The sequence below is a fragment of the Prorops nasuta genome, unplaced genomic scaffold, assembly GCF_024137725.1.
Source record: "Prorops nasuta isolate Cenicafe-Biocafe unplaced genomic scaffold, Cenicafe_Pnas_1.2 PNAS00013, whole genome shotgun sequence".
NCBI classification, from domain to species: Eukaryota; Metazoa; Arthropoda; class Insecta; order Hymenoptera; family Bethylidae; genus Prorops; species Prorops nasuta.
Genome location: NW_027116810.1, coordinates 719,127 through 737,284, shown reverse-complemented (window position 1 = coordinate 737,284; position 18,158 = coordinate 719,127). Strand labels below are relative to the sequence as shown.

The following is an 18,158-nucleotide window of genomic DNA, read 5'->3' as shown; positions in this document are numbered from 1 at the left end:
TTGACTCTGGCCCGAAGGGCTGATAATCTCCGCTGTCCGGTATGGGTTCGCGGCAAGGTGGCAGTCGTTGCACTATCGTATGCACTTGTACTAGGTTCGTTGTGGCGGCTGCTGCCTTGCTGTGACTAGTTCCGGCGGCGGGGTCTCAGATCCAGGCACTATGTGTCCCTTATGACTTCTAAACTACGTGTGTCGGGGCAGTCCGCGGGAGCAAGTAGGGCCCTGCGCCTGTCCCGCCGCTGCCCCGCTACACCCATCGCGCGGCACTAGGGAGCCGACAAGTTATCGATCCTAGATCAATACTTATCGGTTGATAACTCCCTAGCTCGTGCGCGACCCGCCTATCTAGCGCTTGAGATTAGCAAAGCGCTAGATGGCAGCTATAGTAGCGTTGCGAGAACGCAACGTTACAATACGTACAGTATGTTCAAATAAATTTTCTACTTCCCTATTGTTAATACCTATGCCATTGACTTCCTTCAACACTGCACAATCATCACGCTTATGCCCTAACTTCTTACATTTGGTACATTCTAATAAAGGCTTGGTACAATTTTTAGCTACATGACCGAGGGTTCTACAATTAAAACTTTTTATCTGTGGTAACGATACTCGCTTATTTGTAACACTCGCTCGATTATTGTCTGTTTTTCCTTTCTCTTGTTGTGACGAGGTGGCTTCTTCCTTCCTGATGATATCTTGCCTTCGCTGTTTTTCTGTCCTACCAGGCATTTCTCCTAAAGAACTTCTGTAGGCGTATAGGTCATTGGGATCCTTTAGATGGGCTGTTCGTATGGTTCTCGTGATAACTTCGTCGTTAATTCCTCCGATCACTAGATCCACAATACACTCTTTAGGAATCATCAGCTTGAGTTTTCTTATGTGGTCCAACTTCTGGAAACAGTAGTCTCCAAGGGACTGACCAGGTCTTGCCTCATACAGTGCTGCTTTTTTGAACAATTTACTGAAGGACATAGACTTATGAAACATTTGCTTCATCAATTCTTTCGTTTCCAACCATGTCGTAGTCAGTTGTTGTCTGGTGTCATTCCATTGACGGGCATGACCTTTGAGTCGACCCACAACTAATCTCATTATGGTATAATTGTCCCAGTTGTAATGTTCTGCTAATCGATCCACATGATTATGCTTCGTGTCTCGTTCTCAGATCACTTGGTAGTACCGCTAGAGTACGCAGATGTCGCCACAAAGTTTAGCCCTTTCTATAACTCTTTTATCTATGGTGGATTGACGGTACTGCCGCTTCGCGCCAACTAACCCCGTGTCTCTGACTGCTTCGTCATTAACGCTTTTGTGCGCGTAGGAGATTGCCACATTTTAGGGAGTGATGAGTAAGAAAAGGGAACGATCACCTTCCTTGAAGGAGTTGGAAGATGAGATGAAGCAGCTTAGGGGACATATCAGCAAGAAACTGAAGCAAGGAGGTAGACGAAAAGATGTAAGCAGCGAATCTTGTGATGAAAATAGTGATGGTGAGGCTTCCATCGGCAGTGAAGAAGGTAAGGTATTATGGGTATTAATAAAGACAAACATGGCGACGTGCTCATGCTTAAGATGAGAGGAGTCCTACATTCTGGCGATAAGTACACTGTTAAGGTGGAACAAGTCGTACATATTGATGGGTTAATGCAAAGAAAAGTTTTTTCAATAAGCATAACCTATACATGTTTGTTCTTCTAGTTCCATTGGAGATAAGGGCAGAAGACGAGAATTCGTCTAGTACTGGTAACAAAGAAAATATTGCTGCCAATGACCAAGGAACTTCAAGTGAACTAGAGGAAACAAAGACTGCTACAGAGGTAGAATTCGTGGAATTAGACGAAGAAACTTTGCAGATCTTAAGTGAGGATGATGAATCCGATAAAGACAAAGGGTTAGCGTTACACCCTAGGCTGGCCAGTAATTGGCAGAAAATTTTATCCGAAGGTTTAAAGAAGGATAAAAAGATGGCGTTGTTGGATAAATACCCAAGATTGGGTAAGGGTCCATTTGTAACGCCTAAATTAAACTTTGAAATCGAAGCCAGTATTAATGAAACGAGTAAAAAAAGAGATAGATTTTTTACTGCGGATTTAGAATTGTGCGGAGCCGGGTTGGTGGCACTAGGATCTGACATTTCAATGATATTTAATAGCACAGTTGAAGAAATTAATACCAAAGAGTTACTAACAAGGTTAGTAGATTCGGGAAGGTTAATGTGTGAATTACATAGCCAATTAATTAAGGCTAGGAAGGCTTTCTTGTATCCGTGTGTGGACAAAAAGGCTAGACCAATATTAGAGAAGACACATCATGGGGAATTTTTATTTGGACCAGACCTATCCCAAAAAATAAAGACCGTCAAGGCAGTAGAAAAATTGGGTCTCTCAATAAAACAGTTTTCTTCAGAGAAGAAGCCAACTTTCCAGGCGTCATCCACGTTAAACTGGCGAGGCCCGCCTGTACGCAACAGAGGTCAGGCGGGTCGCAGAAACTTTGGATCTCAGAGGGGACAAGGACAACTGGGAACGTTAGGAAGACAGCGTCAGTCAAATCGAGCGCAGAACGATCAGACGCTTCAGAATGTAACCAGCGCATCGAACACGAAGAAATTTTAACGGTCAGTCGCATAGCTGGACGATTACAATATTTTATTAATAATTGGTTAGAAATAACGGATGATCCATTCGTCATTCAATGTCTAAAAGGGTATAAAATAGAATTTAATGAGAAACCTGTTCAAAATAGAGTTCCTAGGCAAGGTTGCCTCAATAGAAAGGATGAACCTTTAATAGGGGATATAGTGACTAAATTGTTAGAGTTAGGAGCTATTAGTAAAGTTAAGAAATTAAAAGAACAATTTGTTTCGACGTATTTTTTGGTTGCAAAGCCTAATGGAAAGATGCGATTTATATTAAATTTGAAGGGTTTGAATAAATTCATTCCAACCCAACATTTTAAAATGGAAGATTTTAGGACAGCGATAAAATTAGTATCGAGAGGTTGTTTTATGGGATCTCTGGATCTCAAGGACGCTTATTTTTTAATTCCTTTACATAGATCTAGTCAGAAATACATTTGTTTTGATTGGAACAATAACAGGTACCAATGGAACTGTATTCCTTTTGGACTGAATGTAGCTCCATGGTTATTTACTAAAATTATGAAACCACTAATAAATAATCTAAGAAAAAATGGTCTAATATCGGTAGTATACTTAGATGACTGGCTGTGTTTTGGTAATAATTATGAAGACTGTTTAAGGAACTTAGTTGTAACTAGGAAAATGCTGGAATCTTTGGGCTTTATAATTAATGAACATAAAAGTAATTTAATTCCCAGTAGAACTTGTCAGTTTCTTGGGTTTATCTTGAATTCGTCAAATATGACAATAGAATTACCAGAGACTAAAAAATTCCAAATTGTATCACTGTTAAGAGAAATGAAAAACAGAAAAATCTGCACTATTAGAGAATTTGCGAGATTAGTGGGATGTATTATTGCGGCTTGTCCGGCCATTCAATATGGGTGGTTATACTCAAAGAAATTAGAAAGAGCTAAATATTTATGGCTACTAAGAAACAACCTAGAATATTCATCTAGCATGATTATTCCACTATCTTTGTCAACAGACTTGGATTGGTGGGAAGATAAAGTCCTGACTAGTCACAATAAAATAAGACGATACGAGTTTGAGTTGGAAATTTTTTCAGATGCTTCAAATTCGGGTTGGGGCGTAGCTTGTGAAGGTGAAATTATTTTCAATACGTGGAATGTAGTCCAACTCAAAGAACACATTAATTATTTGGAATTAGTAGCGGCGTTTTATGGACTAAGAATATTTGCAAGAAATAAACACAATTGTGAAATATTGTTGCGTATCGATAACACAACGGCAGTATCATACGTGAACAGAATGGGAGGTGTACAATATCCCAAGTTAAACCAAATCTCCAGAGAGATTTGGCAATTTTGCGAGAAACGGGACATTTGGATTTTTGCTTCATATATAGCGTCAAAAGAAAATGAAGAAGCAGATGCAGCATCACGGACAAATCATATCGACATTGAATGGGAATTAGCTGATTGGGCATTTAGGAAAGTCTGTAAGGAATTTGGTGAAATAGACATAGATTTGTTTGCTTCTAGGGAAAATAAGAAATGTAATCGATATATTTCTTGGAAATTAGATTCCGGGGCTTATTGTGTAGACGCGTTTACGGTATCATGGAAGGAGTTTAAATTCTACGCATTTCCTCCGTTCTCATTGTTGTTACGGACATTACAGAAAATAAAAAGCGAACAGGCACAGGGCATTGTAATAGCGCCATTTTGGCCATCACAGACTTGGTACCCTTTATGGAATGATATGCTGGTAGGAAAACCAATTTTGTTTTTACCAGATGATAATATATTATTGTCGGTATGTAGGTCAATTCGACATCCATTGGCATCAAAAATGAGATTGATGGCAGGACAATTATCAGGCAGGCTTACCTGAGACAAGGATTCGGAAGGGAAACGATTGAGGTACTGATTCAGTCAATTTCTGATACCACGTTAAAACAATATTCCAGATTTCTGGTAGAGTGGGCAAAATATTGTCAGAATATTAATACGAATATCTATAATCCTAAGATTGAATCTGTAGCTGATTTTCTATGTAAGAAACATGCTAGTGGTGCGTCGTTTAGCACGATTAACACATGTAGAGCGGCTTTATCCCTAATATTAGGTGAAAAGGTGGGCAAGAATGCGGTGATAAGTAGGCTGCTCAAGGGGATGTACAATGTTAAGCCGTCGAAGCCTAAATATGATAAGATATATGATTTAGACCCAGTAATTCTAGAATTAGAAAAATTATATCCATTAGAAGAACTAAGTCTGCCAGATTTAACTAATAAATTAATAGTCTTATTAGCGTTAATAACGGCACATAGAAAGCAGACTATATCGTTAATAAAAATTTCTAACATAGTTAGAACTAACAGTGGATATGAAATAAAAATACCGCAGAGAGTAAAAAATTCTGGGATAGGCGTCGGTCAACCACTGCTGGTATTACCCGAGTTTTCGGAAAGGCCTCAATTGTGTGTGGTTAAGACAATAAATGAATATTTGAAGGTGACTAAAGAACTCAGAGGAGATTGTGATAGCCTATTTTTAACCACGACTAAACCCTTCAGAAAGGCATCGAAGGATACATTAAGTAGATGGTTAAGATCCTTCTTAATTGGGTGTGGAGTAGATAGAGAGTTTACACCACACAGTTTGCGTCATGCAGCAACATCTGCAGCGTTAAAAAGAGGAGTAAGCATTAGTATAATAAAAAGATTAGCGGGTTGGTCAGAAAAATCGACAGTTTTCAATCGCTTTTATAACAGGCCCATTGTCAAGGACAAGAACGAATTTGCCAGGGCAGTAGTTTTAAGAAATGATATTTCGATAAGTAATAATTAAGATGTGTTTGAATTTTATAACCATAATTATAACATGTTTGGACAAATAAAAAAAAAAAAAAAACAAACAAACAAGGAAGACTCTAAACATCTACCAAGTGATTTGAGAACGAGACACGAAGCATAATGGATGGATCAAGCGAGTCGCCGTAGGCGACGAAGCTTGATCAAGATTATGCTGAGGGTCTCGTTCGAAAGATCACTCCCTACCCAAAAATAAAAATCCTTTTCTTTTTACAGAACCACAAGAAATGTGGTTACTGTTTCCCACCCTTAAGTGATTTTGAAAGCTCTAAACTTATGACGAAGCAGTCAGAGACACGGGGTTAGTTGGCGCGAAGCGGCAGCACCGTCAATCCACCATAGATAAAAGAGTTATAGAAAGGGCTAAACTTTGTGGCGACATCTGCGTACTCTAGCGGTACTACCAAGTGATCTTTCGAACGAGACCCTCAGCATAATCTTGATCAAGCTTCGTCGCCTACGGCGACTCGCTTGATCCATCCATTAGTCCATTGTTCAATGGACAAATCATTTTTACTCGGGTCAAAGCAAGGGATCAATTCTTCCTCGCCTTTTTGGAATCCAATTACCATTGGCACATGTGGCTGCGAAGTTCTTTCCAAATTATTAATAATTTGTTCTAACCTGTGTAGTCTCCCTTTATTAACGTTCCGTTCTTCTTTTTCGCTAGCAGAACTATCTGTTGAACTGCGTCTCCGCTTTTTCGATTTCTTCTTTAAGTGGTGTCGACCCATTCTTCTATTGTATAATTCCTTTTTATTTAAAGTTAACTATCCCACTTCTGATATGTAAGATATAAAGATAAACTGGTAAGATTATTGACTAACTAACGTTCACAGTTTCTAAGACTTTATATTTTAATAAGATCACACACAATAATCAAAACCAGCCAACGTTCCATCATAGTACATCAGCCCACCAACATCGTCACCGAATACGAGAGAGAGTGGTCTAGCTTCTCCCCTCCACCGTAAGAGGTAGTCAAGTTGTGTCTTGCTAGACCGCCCCACTCCACTACCACTCTATAGTACAAGCGCAATTTTTCGAATTTCCTCACAGAGTTGTAAATATTAATCTTATTTAATCCAGTCAGCTCTATCCTCAACAATGAAAATGAAAATATTCTGTCTTAATTTAATCTGAAAAAGAAATACCCCCCACAAAGTATACTACATCCTGTATTGTAAAATATAATGGTTTACTTAGTTTATCTAATAATTGTCGACTTCTTATGTCATTATTATTAGAATTTATTTTTCATTTTAAAAATTAAACACATTCACTAACATAACAATGAACATTCTCACTGCATTAAATATACATAACCTTACATTACTATTGACAGTTAACAAGTCGCCGGATTAGTTAAATCTATTACATCGATTTATTTGCCAGATCATAACTATATATAGTTTCGTCGTTGCGAGTATAGTTTGTTGGAAGCGATGTGAAAATGACGTCACTTTCCTTAGCGGCCAACTTCAGCCCGAGACATACATTTTGGCTGGAAAAAGAGATAAGGAAGGAGAAAAATGTTATTTCGGCATACATATAGATAACAGAGTATGATATCTCTAGATTGCGTGAACCGATTTTCATGTTCATGGGCTCAAATGAAAGCTTGTTCAAAACTATTTTAAGAAAAGCTTTACTTGAATCATGGCAGTGTATCATTCACGGAGAAAAATCGATTTAAAAATTGAGACGGCCAAACTTGCTGTATAAGATACAGTAGTGCCTCGACGGCGGTGTAGACACGTCTATACCTACTTTTATGTACTTGCCGTCGAGACACTACCGTGTCTCTTGATTAATAATAGGAAATAAAATATAATTGTTAATGCCCGATTTTTATTTTTTAATCGAAAAAACAAGCGTTTATTTCAATTAGGTAGAACAATACCAGCTAATTTGGTCCTTATCAAAATATTAAAATTTCTAAAATTGTAGAAGATAATTTGGAAATACTTTTTTTGCCGCTTAATGCATCCACTTAATGGTTTATTGATTTCACATACTTTTGTTGATGAAAAATTTACTTGCATGATATGACTTAAACCTAGATCCTTTGAATGGTGAGGTAGAGCTTTGTCCCTTATACTATTTCGCGTAAGTTGAATAAAGGGATTCTTATATTTATCTCTATACGAATACACATATCATATGCACACGACTTTAATAAAAATATGCGCATTAGAATGTATTAAATTAGCAAAAGAAATTACAAATTGTTCCTACGCAGATCGGAATCAAATATCCACAAACTAATGTACATATTTTTATAACAAATCTAGGGCAATCATACTTTCCATAATGCAGTAAGGCTTTAATTATATATACAAACAAAATGTTGTATAACTGATTTTATCAACGTAAAGTACATTTTTTATAAAATTATAAAATGTATTAACATAATAACAGTAAATGCACTAGTAATGCATTCGTGTGGGGTATTATGTGATCAATCCTCGCATATTAACACCATAACATGAACTCTTCTTTTTCTGACAATATGATGTCTAATCAAGAGATGCGGTAGTGTTTCGATGCCAAGTATATGTATAAGTAGATAAAGACATGTCTATACCGCTATCAAGGCACTACTTCTTTTATACAGCTAGTTCGGCCGTCCCATGTAGAATATGCCGTGTACTTAAAATTTCACAGGAAACGTTACCATTTAAAATCACTATCATACAAATATTATAGTGCATAATACGATCTGTTTATATTTCCGCATAATCTGAACATAAGAATGTATCAATTTAACATTGAATATGGGCATCACGTCATGACCAAATGGAATGATTCAGACTTTGTTATTTGGAAAGCTCTCCAGATAATCTACTCTATAACCTGCGTCGACTCTAATCCCAAAAATTGAAGAATTAAATGTTTTAGCCAATGGTGTCTCCTTATTTCTAATATCGAAAGTAAAATCGATCAAAATCAGGATACAAGAAGATTTAGTAAAAAATTGGGTAAGGCATTTATACAGGAAAATTTAAGTGACTCTCTAGTAACCTTTCAAATTCAAACAAATAACGCCATCTTATATCCGCCTTGAAGCCATACATCTTTTATTCACAACACATTTTAATGAGAACTCATCCCAGAAAGTTACGAGGGTTTATATGCTAAAACTACATGCCCCGTATACGCTGCGGTATTCAAATTATTGCCAGTCATAAAATTTCAGATATTTTAAATTATTCAACTAAATTTATGTATTATTTTCAAATTAAGCCCTTGGATTAAGTTATTGAAGAGTAAAAAACAATAGTTTCATTTTTTTATTAGTCACTAAATTGCATAATTAATAGAAAGTCTTTAACTAAACAGGGTTTAATTCTAAATAGATTTGTCATTACAGATTGCATTTCAAAATAATACAGCACTTTAAGTTCAAAATTATGTACACTGAGAAATTGATTCGTTGACTTTTCAATTAACATTAAATACTCATATTATATCTGCTAATACCCTGTAGTAGAAGCCTACCAAATCAAGCAACAAACGAAAAATAAGACCGTTTTGGGACATTAATACTATTAGAAAATGGACAGTACCATCAAAATTGGTTAGGTTTATGTATAATCAGGGTCATGTTTTGAATACTCGCAAATTCCATTTTCATTTTTATTAATAATTTTCATAAAAAATTTGAATTTTTTCTCGGTTTTCGCCTATATCTTAGAAAATAGCGAAGCCATTGCAATAAAGTTAATAAACGAATTGCATAGAATTGGAATTTGTTTTGACTCGATCGGATAATTGGTTACGGAGAAAATTAGAAACAACAGAAAATTGGTACTACTTTTAAAACTTAATAATTCGACTATTTTTCAAGATTAATAGCTGAGACTACAGGCGTATGTAGTCCTTTATGACTACTTCATGTGTGCGACACACAGACGCTCTCGGACAATTAATTTGTGCGCAATCGTAATTTACATTTGAAAAGCGTTATTTTGTGAGGAGGCTGGATGCGTTATGGATCGACCAATTTTATTTTTTAAAATAGATTTGAAAAGTAGACAAAAAACAAGGGAAAAAATCGTATATCATTTGGTTTTCCGATATAATATCGGGAAATATTCGTAAAAGGCCGTCAAACATGAACGAAAACGGTCGAGTGCTTGAAAGCCGTGTAGTAGTGAGTGAAGCGCAGCAGAGTGAAGAAAATAGCTATTTATGTAGTAATAAAGGTTCGCGTGTCACGCAAAAACTGCTAGTCATTAACTACCATTATCATAAGAACTACTGCAGTTTTTGCGATGAGTTTTTTTTAAATTTAGGATAAGAACCCCCGAGGAATCCGATTATAGTCTTACATTTTAATTAGTAGTAACAAATAAAATCCTATCATCCATTCTTTTTTATAAATTTTTATGTAATTTCTAATATATATTATAAATGAACAGTGGCATATAAAAACAATTAATTGTTTTTATTAATCATTTATTATAAAATATGCTGTTTAATATGTAAAAGCTCTATTATGATATAAATAGATTAATAATTTAGCTTTATAGAAAGTTTTAAAAATTGGGAACAATAATAATATATCTCACCGTTACTAACATTATAGGTTTTTCGGACCTGCCGAAAACAGGAAGCAAACAGATTAATACATAGTAATATATCTTCAGGAAGAAAATACAATGTTAGTAACTACGATACATGTTATCACTGTCCTAACGTTTAAAATCTTCCATTTTTTGTGTCAGGCTAATCTATTAATCTATGTAATAAAATGAGGATATTCTATATCAAATAGCATATTTTGTAATCAATGGTTAATAAAAACAATTAATTTTTTTTCTATGAAATACCTACCGTTCGTTTATATTACATACAACCAATTAAATAAAGATTTTAAAAGAAAAATAGGTAATAGAAATTTATTTCTTACTACTAATTATAATTAAAGATCAGAATAAGATTCATCGGATATTTTTACCCTAAATTAAATTTAATTTTAACCACACATATATTCTTGAGAATAAATTAAGTCGAAAAGTCATGTGCCAATAAATCCATAAAAGCATCATTGATGAGATGCATCAATTCTAAACCGATAAATCAGGGCTTTTATTCAACGGAAAGATTACTTTACTTTCACTTTCGTTGACACTTTCCTTTCGATAAACAAAAGAGGCTCGTACTTCACCGTTTCGTATTGCCACATGCGTACATGTGAAACTATACCAATTACAAACAACACCTTCTGACGCCCTACATTTCTGATCCTGATGCTGTATAAAATTCATTTTCTGCTTATTTTAAAAGCATCCTCGAAAGCGCCTACTAACTTGAAAATTCTATAGGCAATAATTCGACATTATTTGTAGATTAATTTTGAAGCCGTTTTATATTTTCGGTGATGCACCGTACTGCTCTATTTAACAAGGTAATAAAAAAATAAGTATTATATTAATAAAGCGATTATAAAAAATTGTATTTTTTTCGGTTTTTGAAAATCTTACGATTTTATCAGATGGAGCAGTTTTGTACATCATTGGATGAACAAATTGCCTTGAAAATAGATCTTCAAGTAAGGCCATAGTCTTCTCTGGAAATTTCGACTTAAGTAGAGAGCTTGAGGAATACCTTTAAGAAGAAATAAGCCTTTTTTCATTCTATGAAAATGTAAACCACAAAATTAAGAATAATTTTTGGTTAATACCGTCAATTATTATTCAGTTTTTGCACGCTCTTTTTGATCAGAAGATTCCAGATAAGTTAGTAAATACTTATGCTTTCTTCTTCCTCTCATTACAATTACCTTGAAGAATTAGTCAATATTTTATTTAAAATCATGTCATTTTTTCTAGTCACTATAAACTAGAATCTGGCCTAACAGTTGGCTATTTTTACTGGCAAGTCTATTCAGGTAGGCACTATGCAAAAAGTATTATGCAAAACTGTGGATAATTTACGGCATAAAGAAAAAATTATTCTTAATTTTACGGCTTGCCTCCTCTCATAAAATGAAAATAGGCTTATCTATTCTTAAAGGAATCCCTCAAGCTCTTCGCTTAGCTCCAAACTTCCAGAGAAGAATCTGACTTTACTTTAAAATCTATTTTCGAGTCATTCTGCTCTTCCAGTGATGCAGCAAACTGCTATATCTGATAAAACAGAGTAAGATTTTCACAAATGGAAAAAAATAAAATTACTTACAATCACTTCTTTAATATGATATTTATTTTTTGATTATCTTATTAGATAGAGTAGTTCATACGACGCATTACCGATAAGATAAAACGTCTTAAAAATTAATTTATACATAACATAGTATTATTGTCCACACACAGAATTTTCAACTTAATTGGTGCTTTCAGGGATCCTTTAAAATAAGCAGAAAATAGATTTTATACAATACCAGGATCAGGATTGTAGGACGTCAAAAAATAGTATTTATAATTAATATAGTTTCACAGGTGTACGTGTGGCAATGCGGAACGGTGAAGTACGAGCTTCTTTTCTTTATCGAAAGAGAAGTGTCAACAAAATTAATAGTAAAGTAATTTTTCCGTTGAATCAAAGCCCTAATTTATCGGTTTAAAATTGATATATATGATCAATGATGCTTTTACCGATGTAATGATACATGACTTTTCGCCTTAGTTTATCCTCAAGAATATATGGTTAAAATTAAAAGCATCATTGCTGTTACACCCTATATACATAGCTCTTTCCTCCGCTGGCGAGCTTCTCTCACTACTACCGACTTTCAAACACTTAACCGTTTTCGTTTATGTTTCACCGTCTTTTTCGCATACTTTCCGACATTGTATCGGAAAACAAAAAGATACACGTTTTTCCCTTAATTTCAACTTTCTAAATCTTTTTTAGAAATTAAAATTGGTCGATCTATAAAACATCCAGCCTCCTCATAAAATAGCACTTTTGAAATGTAAACTACAATTGCGCACAAATTAATTGCCCCAGAGCGTCTATGTATCGCACACAAAAGTAATCAAAAAGGACTACATATGCCTGCAGTGTCAGCTCTTAATCTTGAAAAATAGTCGGATTATTAGTTTTTAAAAGTAGTACCAATTTTGCTGGTGTTTCTAATTTCCTCTGTAACCAATTATCCAGTCGAGTCAAAACAAATCCTTATTCTCTACAATTCGTCTATTGGCATTATTATGATGGCTCAACTATTTTACAAAATATATGCGAAAGCCGATAAAAATCCAAATCATCTAAGAAAATGATTAAGAGAAAAAGAAAATGGAATTTTCGAGTCCAAAAGATTGGGTGATCTTATGGGAGCCTGAACAACAGTTCTGGAACAGTCCGTTTTCTCATACTATTAATATCCCGAATAAATCTTTATTGCTTATGCCCTATGCAGCACGAAGACGACGTTTCACATATTCTCCATGTACACTACCTGACATTTTTTTACTTGTGTTAACTTAGCAGTCCCAGTTTTTAATAATTATGATTTTTTATTTTTCAGAAATAACAAAAATCAAAGCGTTACAATAAAGGATACGGAAGCTGGCTTCATAAATTTAGAACTTAAAGCAAAGTCTATGCACACATTAATCTATAGTAAATAGGTCTTAATGTAAAAATATAGCCAGAAAACGATAAATACATACATAGTTTAGATTACAATATTTCTTTTCATTATGGGTAGTAAGTTTTAGCCCATCTTCCAATCTTTCTTTTCTTTGGATTTTCCCTGTGTTTTCTAGGTATATATTTAGGAGTATGATCGTCTAATCTTCGTTTATAGCCAGGATGTCCAAGTTGCCACCAATCACGTTTCTTATCCATCGATCGAGCCTTATTATCAATCATATATACCTTTTGCCAAAGGTAAATATGCGGTAGTCTCCTAAAATTTATTATAATTACAATGCTGCACATAAACAAATTAAATCTTTTAACCCTTTCGCTACTTAAGGCAAGTTTGGAGCAGCACACTCAAAGCCCCTTTCTATACTACATGCGGGTATTATTCTCCGTAGCAATTTAAATTACTCTGATGTACCAGACCAAAAAAAATCCAAATTTACTTAGGCCACGTATAGAATAACTGTAAATGTTAATTAACCTTTTTAACCCTTTTACTATTGGGTGGGGAGGGGGTGCGGATTTACGGCCTGTAAAATGTTTGGATTTCGTGTTATAGAATAAATTGTATTAAATTAACGTGTTATTAATTTACAATATAATGTGTACTGAAAACGTAATTGAAATTATATAATTTTTGGTTTTATTATTATCAATTAGTTCACGCATAAAGGTGGTATTATACAGCATGTAAATAGATGCACCGGTTTTAGTACACATAAACGGGTAAAAAAATGCTAGATATATCAATCTCATATAATTAATAAAAATACGAAATTGTTTCGACGGTCCTTGTAGCATGCCTCATAAAACTAGAGTACTTACATATTTTTAACAATATCTCTGTTAGTTTGCTATAAAAAAAAAACCGATTTTGAATAAATTATGTTAAGTTAACCTTTTCAAATTTCAGACGATCAATGATTCTTTAAAAAATGGTCCCATAGAAAAATCGTATCTATGTAAATTGTAAACACCTTAGTCATACAGACGAAGCTCCATTCAGAACTGACGAGTTTAAATTATTTGAATAATCCCCATTTTTGTTAAACAAACAAGAGGCCTTACTTTTTAACTAAAAGGTCCCACAAAAATACTACCCCTCCCCAAACACTCATAGGCCATTCCACGTAAAAACGGACAGATTTCGGAGTACAACACCGATTTTTTCTTTAAATATATGTTAATATAAAAGAAAATACAAGACTTTTGGCGCTAGTTAGAGTCAAATATCTTTTTTCGCTCCGGAGATACGAGCTGTCAAAGATTAAATTTTTGCTGTTTTAGGTAAAAACACGTAATCTTTGAAAATTTATATATCCTAAACGAATAAAGCTGGCTGGAACGAGAGCGCTCAGGAAGAATAATATTTTATTAGAAAAATATTTAAAAAAATAGTTTTTTATAATTGGTTAAAACTATTAAAAATTAAAATAAACATTTGAATTAACAAATGTGTTGTCATGCTCTGACAATTATAAAAAACTATCAGGAATGTTCCTTGGAATGTCCTCTACAAAGAAAAAAATTAAAACGCGTAACCTCTCTAGGTGTTCATAGTGAAAAAAAAAATTTTATCACGACGCGCACGGCCAGAAGTGTAGTTGGAGCGGTGTTAACCAGTGAGGCGCATGCGTAACTCAGCGCGACTAGTCTCTACATGTCGGAATCCATCAATCTATGAATAATGCGAGTTAATAACATTTTATAATAGTTTGTTTATGTTTTTATAACTATTATGAATTAACAATATATTTATTATTATTCTGCTTTATAAGCAGTCGTCATTTATTTACAAAATAATAAGAAATAAGACATTTGAACATGGCATCGAATATACAAATTATATACTAATTTATATTGCTACACTACAAAAATTTTGGCTGACCCTTCGATTTTCGTACACTATAACTCGACCAAAACCTAAAACATATGTTGAGCGCCAGGTTCCCTAAAGAACCACTGTACTGTAGTGATCGCGAAATACGGTAATCGTCAAGCTGTAATACCAACTAGCTCAGTGAGTATAGGGTTCGGATTGCGTAAGCGGAGAGTGGGTGAGTCCCTGAAAATGTAAAATGCGGAAGGATTTGGCAGTTCGGGTCAAATCACTACATACTATATCCGATAATAAATTCTCTATATTTCCATAAAGACAACGCTATACATGCCAGATCTCATAGCACACAGATCGTTATTCGTATATTGTAAAACTATAGTTATGAATGGCATGGAAGACGGTTTTTTCGGAGCGCTCGGGATTAATCCAACGAATTTCTCTACGAAAACTATTAGCTAACCAACTAAAGGCCTTCTAAAGGCAGGTGTTTCTCCTGCGACCTTTCACCAAAACGAAACGATACTTTCTCGAAGAGAACCGAATGGAGTAGCTCCTTTCGGGGAGAATCCACCTCCGGGATTCCTTCCAACGAGAACAACTAACTGTACTCCCACGGGGTGATCGAACGCGGTAGCTCCTTTCGGGGAGAATTCGACCTCGGGATGCACACCTGGTTAAACACGACCAACTATACTAAACGTAACGGAAATCCGAACCTGAACGAATATCCCGATCACTCTTTACAACCGGATTCAACCCATCAACTATACTAGAAGCGCATACACAAAGTTCGGAAATGACAAGGAATCCAATACTGCATTGAATACACGGTAATCGATAACAGAACTTAACGTAGGTTACATATAAAACTATATACATTCCATATCCGAAAATCCATAAATGACTTGGTCATCGAATTAACTGCGAATCTCAGAATTTTCTCGACGATAGACTATTATTCCAACTATCAGTTTATGGCTCTAATTCCCTATTCACGCACTTTGGGAGCAGGTTTAACTCGTAACTCATGATTTTTGACAATCTCAAGGCGATCAAGCGCGTTTCTCCGGATTTTACTCGTATTATAAAGGATTTCTAGGAGCTGGGACTCCCGCTAACCTTTTCCGCTGAAGTTGACGGAGTAGGCTGGATCCCTCAACAGAGGTAGAGCAACGCAGAGTTGAGCCGGGCAGACCAGAGCAGAGTAGAGCAGCGTCGAGCAGAGCCGAGCAGAGCAGAGTCGGAGCAGAGTTGAGCAGAGTCGGACCCAATAGAGTAGTGTAGAGCAGAGCAGAGTCGGAGCAGCTTCCACACTTTTCTAATCCCACGATACGAGTCTTAAATTCGCGTCTGACCTCTTCCAGGACTAAAGTACGAGTTTCGCAAAAATCGGAAGGCGCAAGCTACGAGCTGTTGGTTCTTTACCCTCAACTTATCATAATTCTCAATCTAATTGTTAGAACCGATTAGGTTATTGGTACCACCAATCAGACTCACGATCCGACTTCTTCCGAAAATTCAACTTGAATATTCGGGAGTCGCGGAAAGCCGAAATTCGTTAGGCTGATTTAAAATACGACTTATAAGCCATGATCGTTACTCTACTTTTATGACCCATCAATCACCGAACTTTATACAGTATTTCAGATGATAGGTATGCCAATCGCACATGACGCGGTATTATGGCCTTGATAATATGACCATAATATGTATCATCGTTCTAGAGGAAAACATATATATCTTTTTAATGAACATATACTATCTTAAAATAGTACAGGGTCACAATATTTACATATTTCATTTAATTATGGCAGAAGAAAATATTATGAATATGTAACTGCTGTACTGAAAATATTAAACAAACTTTTACATTAGTATAATTATCTGATTCAGGAAAAGCTTTAGTTTGTAGTTGTGTTGTTGAATCTATCGTTAAAAATGCACGATAATTTCTAGTTCCTTTAACTATTTTCGCTTTTCAAAAAGATCTCGTTCAAATAGTTTTAATAAGCATTAAAATAATTTGAACGAGATCTTTTTGAAAAGCGAAAATAGTTAAAGGAACTAGAAATTATCGTGCATTTTTAACGATAGATTCAACAACACAACTACAAACTAAAGCTTTTTCTGAATCAGATAATTATACTAATGTAAAAGTTTGTTTAATATTTTCAGTACAGCAGTTACATATTCATAATATTTTCTTCTGCCATAATTAAATAAAATATGTAAATATTGAGACCCTGTACTATTTTAACACATTGCGATCGGGAAACGAGATTTCTCGTTTTTAAAAAAATTACATACGTCGTTTGTGCACTTTGCTGGTAATTTTTAAGCATTTATTTTAGTTCTATTTTTTACCATAATGGATAATATATTAATTAGATAAATAATAACCGCAGTTTTAATTCACACATCGAAATAGTTTGATTTCATTAAAAATACCCCGATTTATAGACAAGTTTGAGCAAAAATCACCCGATGGCAATGTGTTAAGATAGTATATGTTCATTAAAAAGATATATATGTTTTCCTCTAGAACGATGATACATATTATGGTCATATTATCAAGGCCATAATACCGCGTCATGTACGATTGGCCTACCTATCATCTGAAATACTGTATAAAGTTCGGTGATTGATGGGCCATAAAAGTAGAGTAACGATCCTGGCCCATAAGTCGTATGTTAAATAGGCCTAACGAACTTCGGCTTTCCGCGACTCCCGAATATTCAAGTTGAATTTACGGAAGAAGTCGGATCGTGAGTCTGATTGGTGGTACCAATAATCTAATCGGTTCTACCAATTAGATTGAGAATTATGATAAATGGGGGGTAAAGAACCAACAGTTTGTTGCTTGCGCCTTCCGAATTTTGCGACACTCATACTTAAGACCTGGAAGAGGTCAGACGCGAATTTAAGACTCGTATCATGGGATTAGAAAAGTGTGGAAGCTGCTCCGACTCTGTTCTGCTCTGCTCGACGCTGCTCAACGCTGCGTCGCTCTACCTCCGTCGAGGGATCCAGCCTACTCCGTCAACTTCAACGGAAAAGGTTAGCGGGAGTCCCAGCTCCTAGAAATCCTTTATAATACGAGTAAAATCCGGAGAAACGCGCTTAATCGCCTTGAGATTGTCAAAAATCATGAGTTACGAGTTAAACCTGCTCCCAAAGTGCGTGAATTGGGAATTAGAGCCATAAACTGATAGTTGGAATAATAGTCTATCGTCGAG

The 18,158-nt window shown here is 35.2% G+C and overlaps 3 protein-coding genes across 4 annotated transcripts in view; 2 read left to right on the top strand and 1 right to left on the bottom strand.

Annotated features, from left to right (window-relative positions):
* The window catches only part of LOC136777994 (lysosomal acid glucosylceramidase-like), a 232,896-nt gene extending 219,696 nt beyond the window's left edge, over positions 1-13,200 (top strand). The window contains exon 9 of the mRNA XM_066734585.1: positions 12,961-13,200. Within this exon, the coding sequence (XP_066590682.1) occupies positions 12,961-13,063 (103 nt within the window). The 3' untranslated portion in view covers positions 13,064-13,200. The remainder of the gene's footprint in view (positions 1-12,960) is intronic.
* Positions 1-18,158, bottom strand: part of mRpS30 (mitochondrial ribosomal protein S30) — a 55,235-nt gene that overhangs the window by 23,343 nt on the left and 13,734 nt on the right. Inside the window, exons 4-5 of one of the 2 annotated variants that reach the window (XM_066734583.1) lie at positions 13,106-13,344; positions 6,770-6,987 (exon numbers count right to left, since the gene is read on the bottom strand). In XM_066734583.1, coding sequence (XP_066590680.1) covers positions 13,134-13,344 — 211 coding nt within the window. In that variant the 3' untranslated portion in view covers positions 6,770-6,987; positions 13,106-13,133. Of the gene's footprint in view, positions 1-6,769; positions 6,988-13,105; positions 13,345-18,158 lie in introns of those variants that run through there. The other variant, XM_066734582.1, reaches the window with a different exon arrangement.
* LOC136778178 (uncharacterized) lies at positions 1,349-5,460 on the top strand. Its single transcript, XM_066734801.1, has 4 exons — positions 1,349-1,520; positions 1,702-2,544; positions 2,670-4,375; positions 4,432-5,460. The coding sequence occupies exons 1-4, from the start codon at positions 1,349-1,351 to the stop codon at positions 5,458-5,460; spliced, it is 3,750 nt and encodes a 1,249-aa protein (XP_066590898.1).

Bases quoted from the DNA above. Each gene is read 5' to 3' on its own strand.
- LOC136778178 (XM_066734801.1), top strand. From the start codon at position 1,349: ATGAGTAAGAAAAGGGAACGATCACCTTCCTTGAAGGAGTTGGAAGAT. The intron at 1,521-1,701 runs GTAAGGTATTAT...TTGTTCTTCTAG, and splicing joins TTCCATCGGCAGTGAAGAAG to TTCCATTGGAGATAAGGGCA. The intron at 4,376-4,431 runs GTAGGAAAACCA...GTCGGTATGTAG, and splicing joins CTTTATGGAATGATATGCTG to GTCAATTCGACATCCATTGG.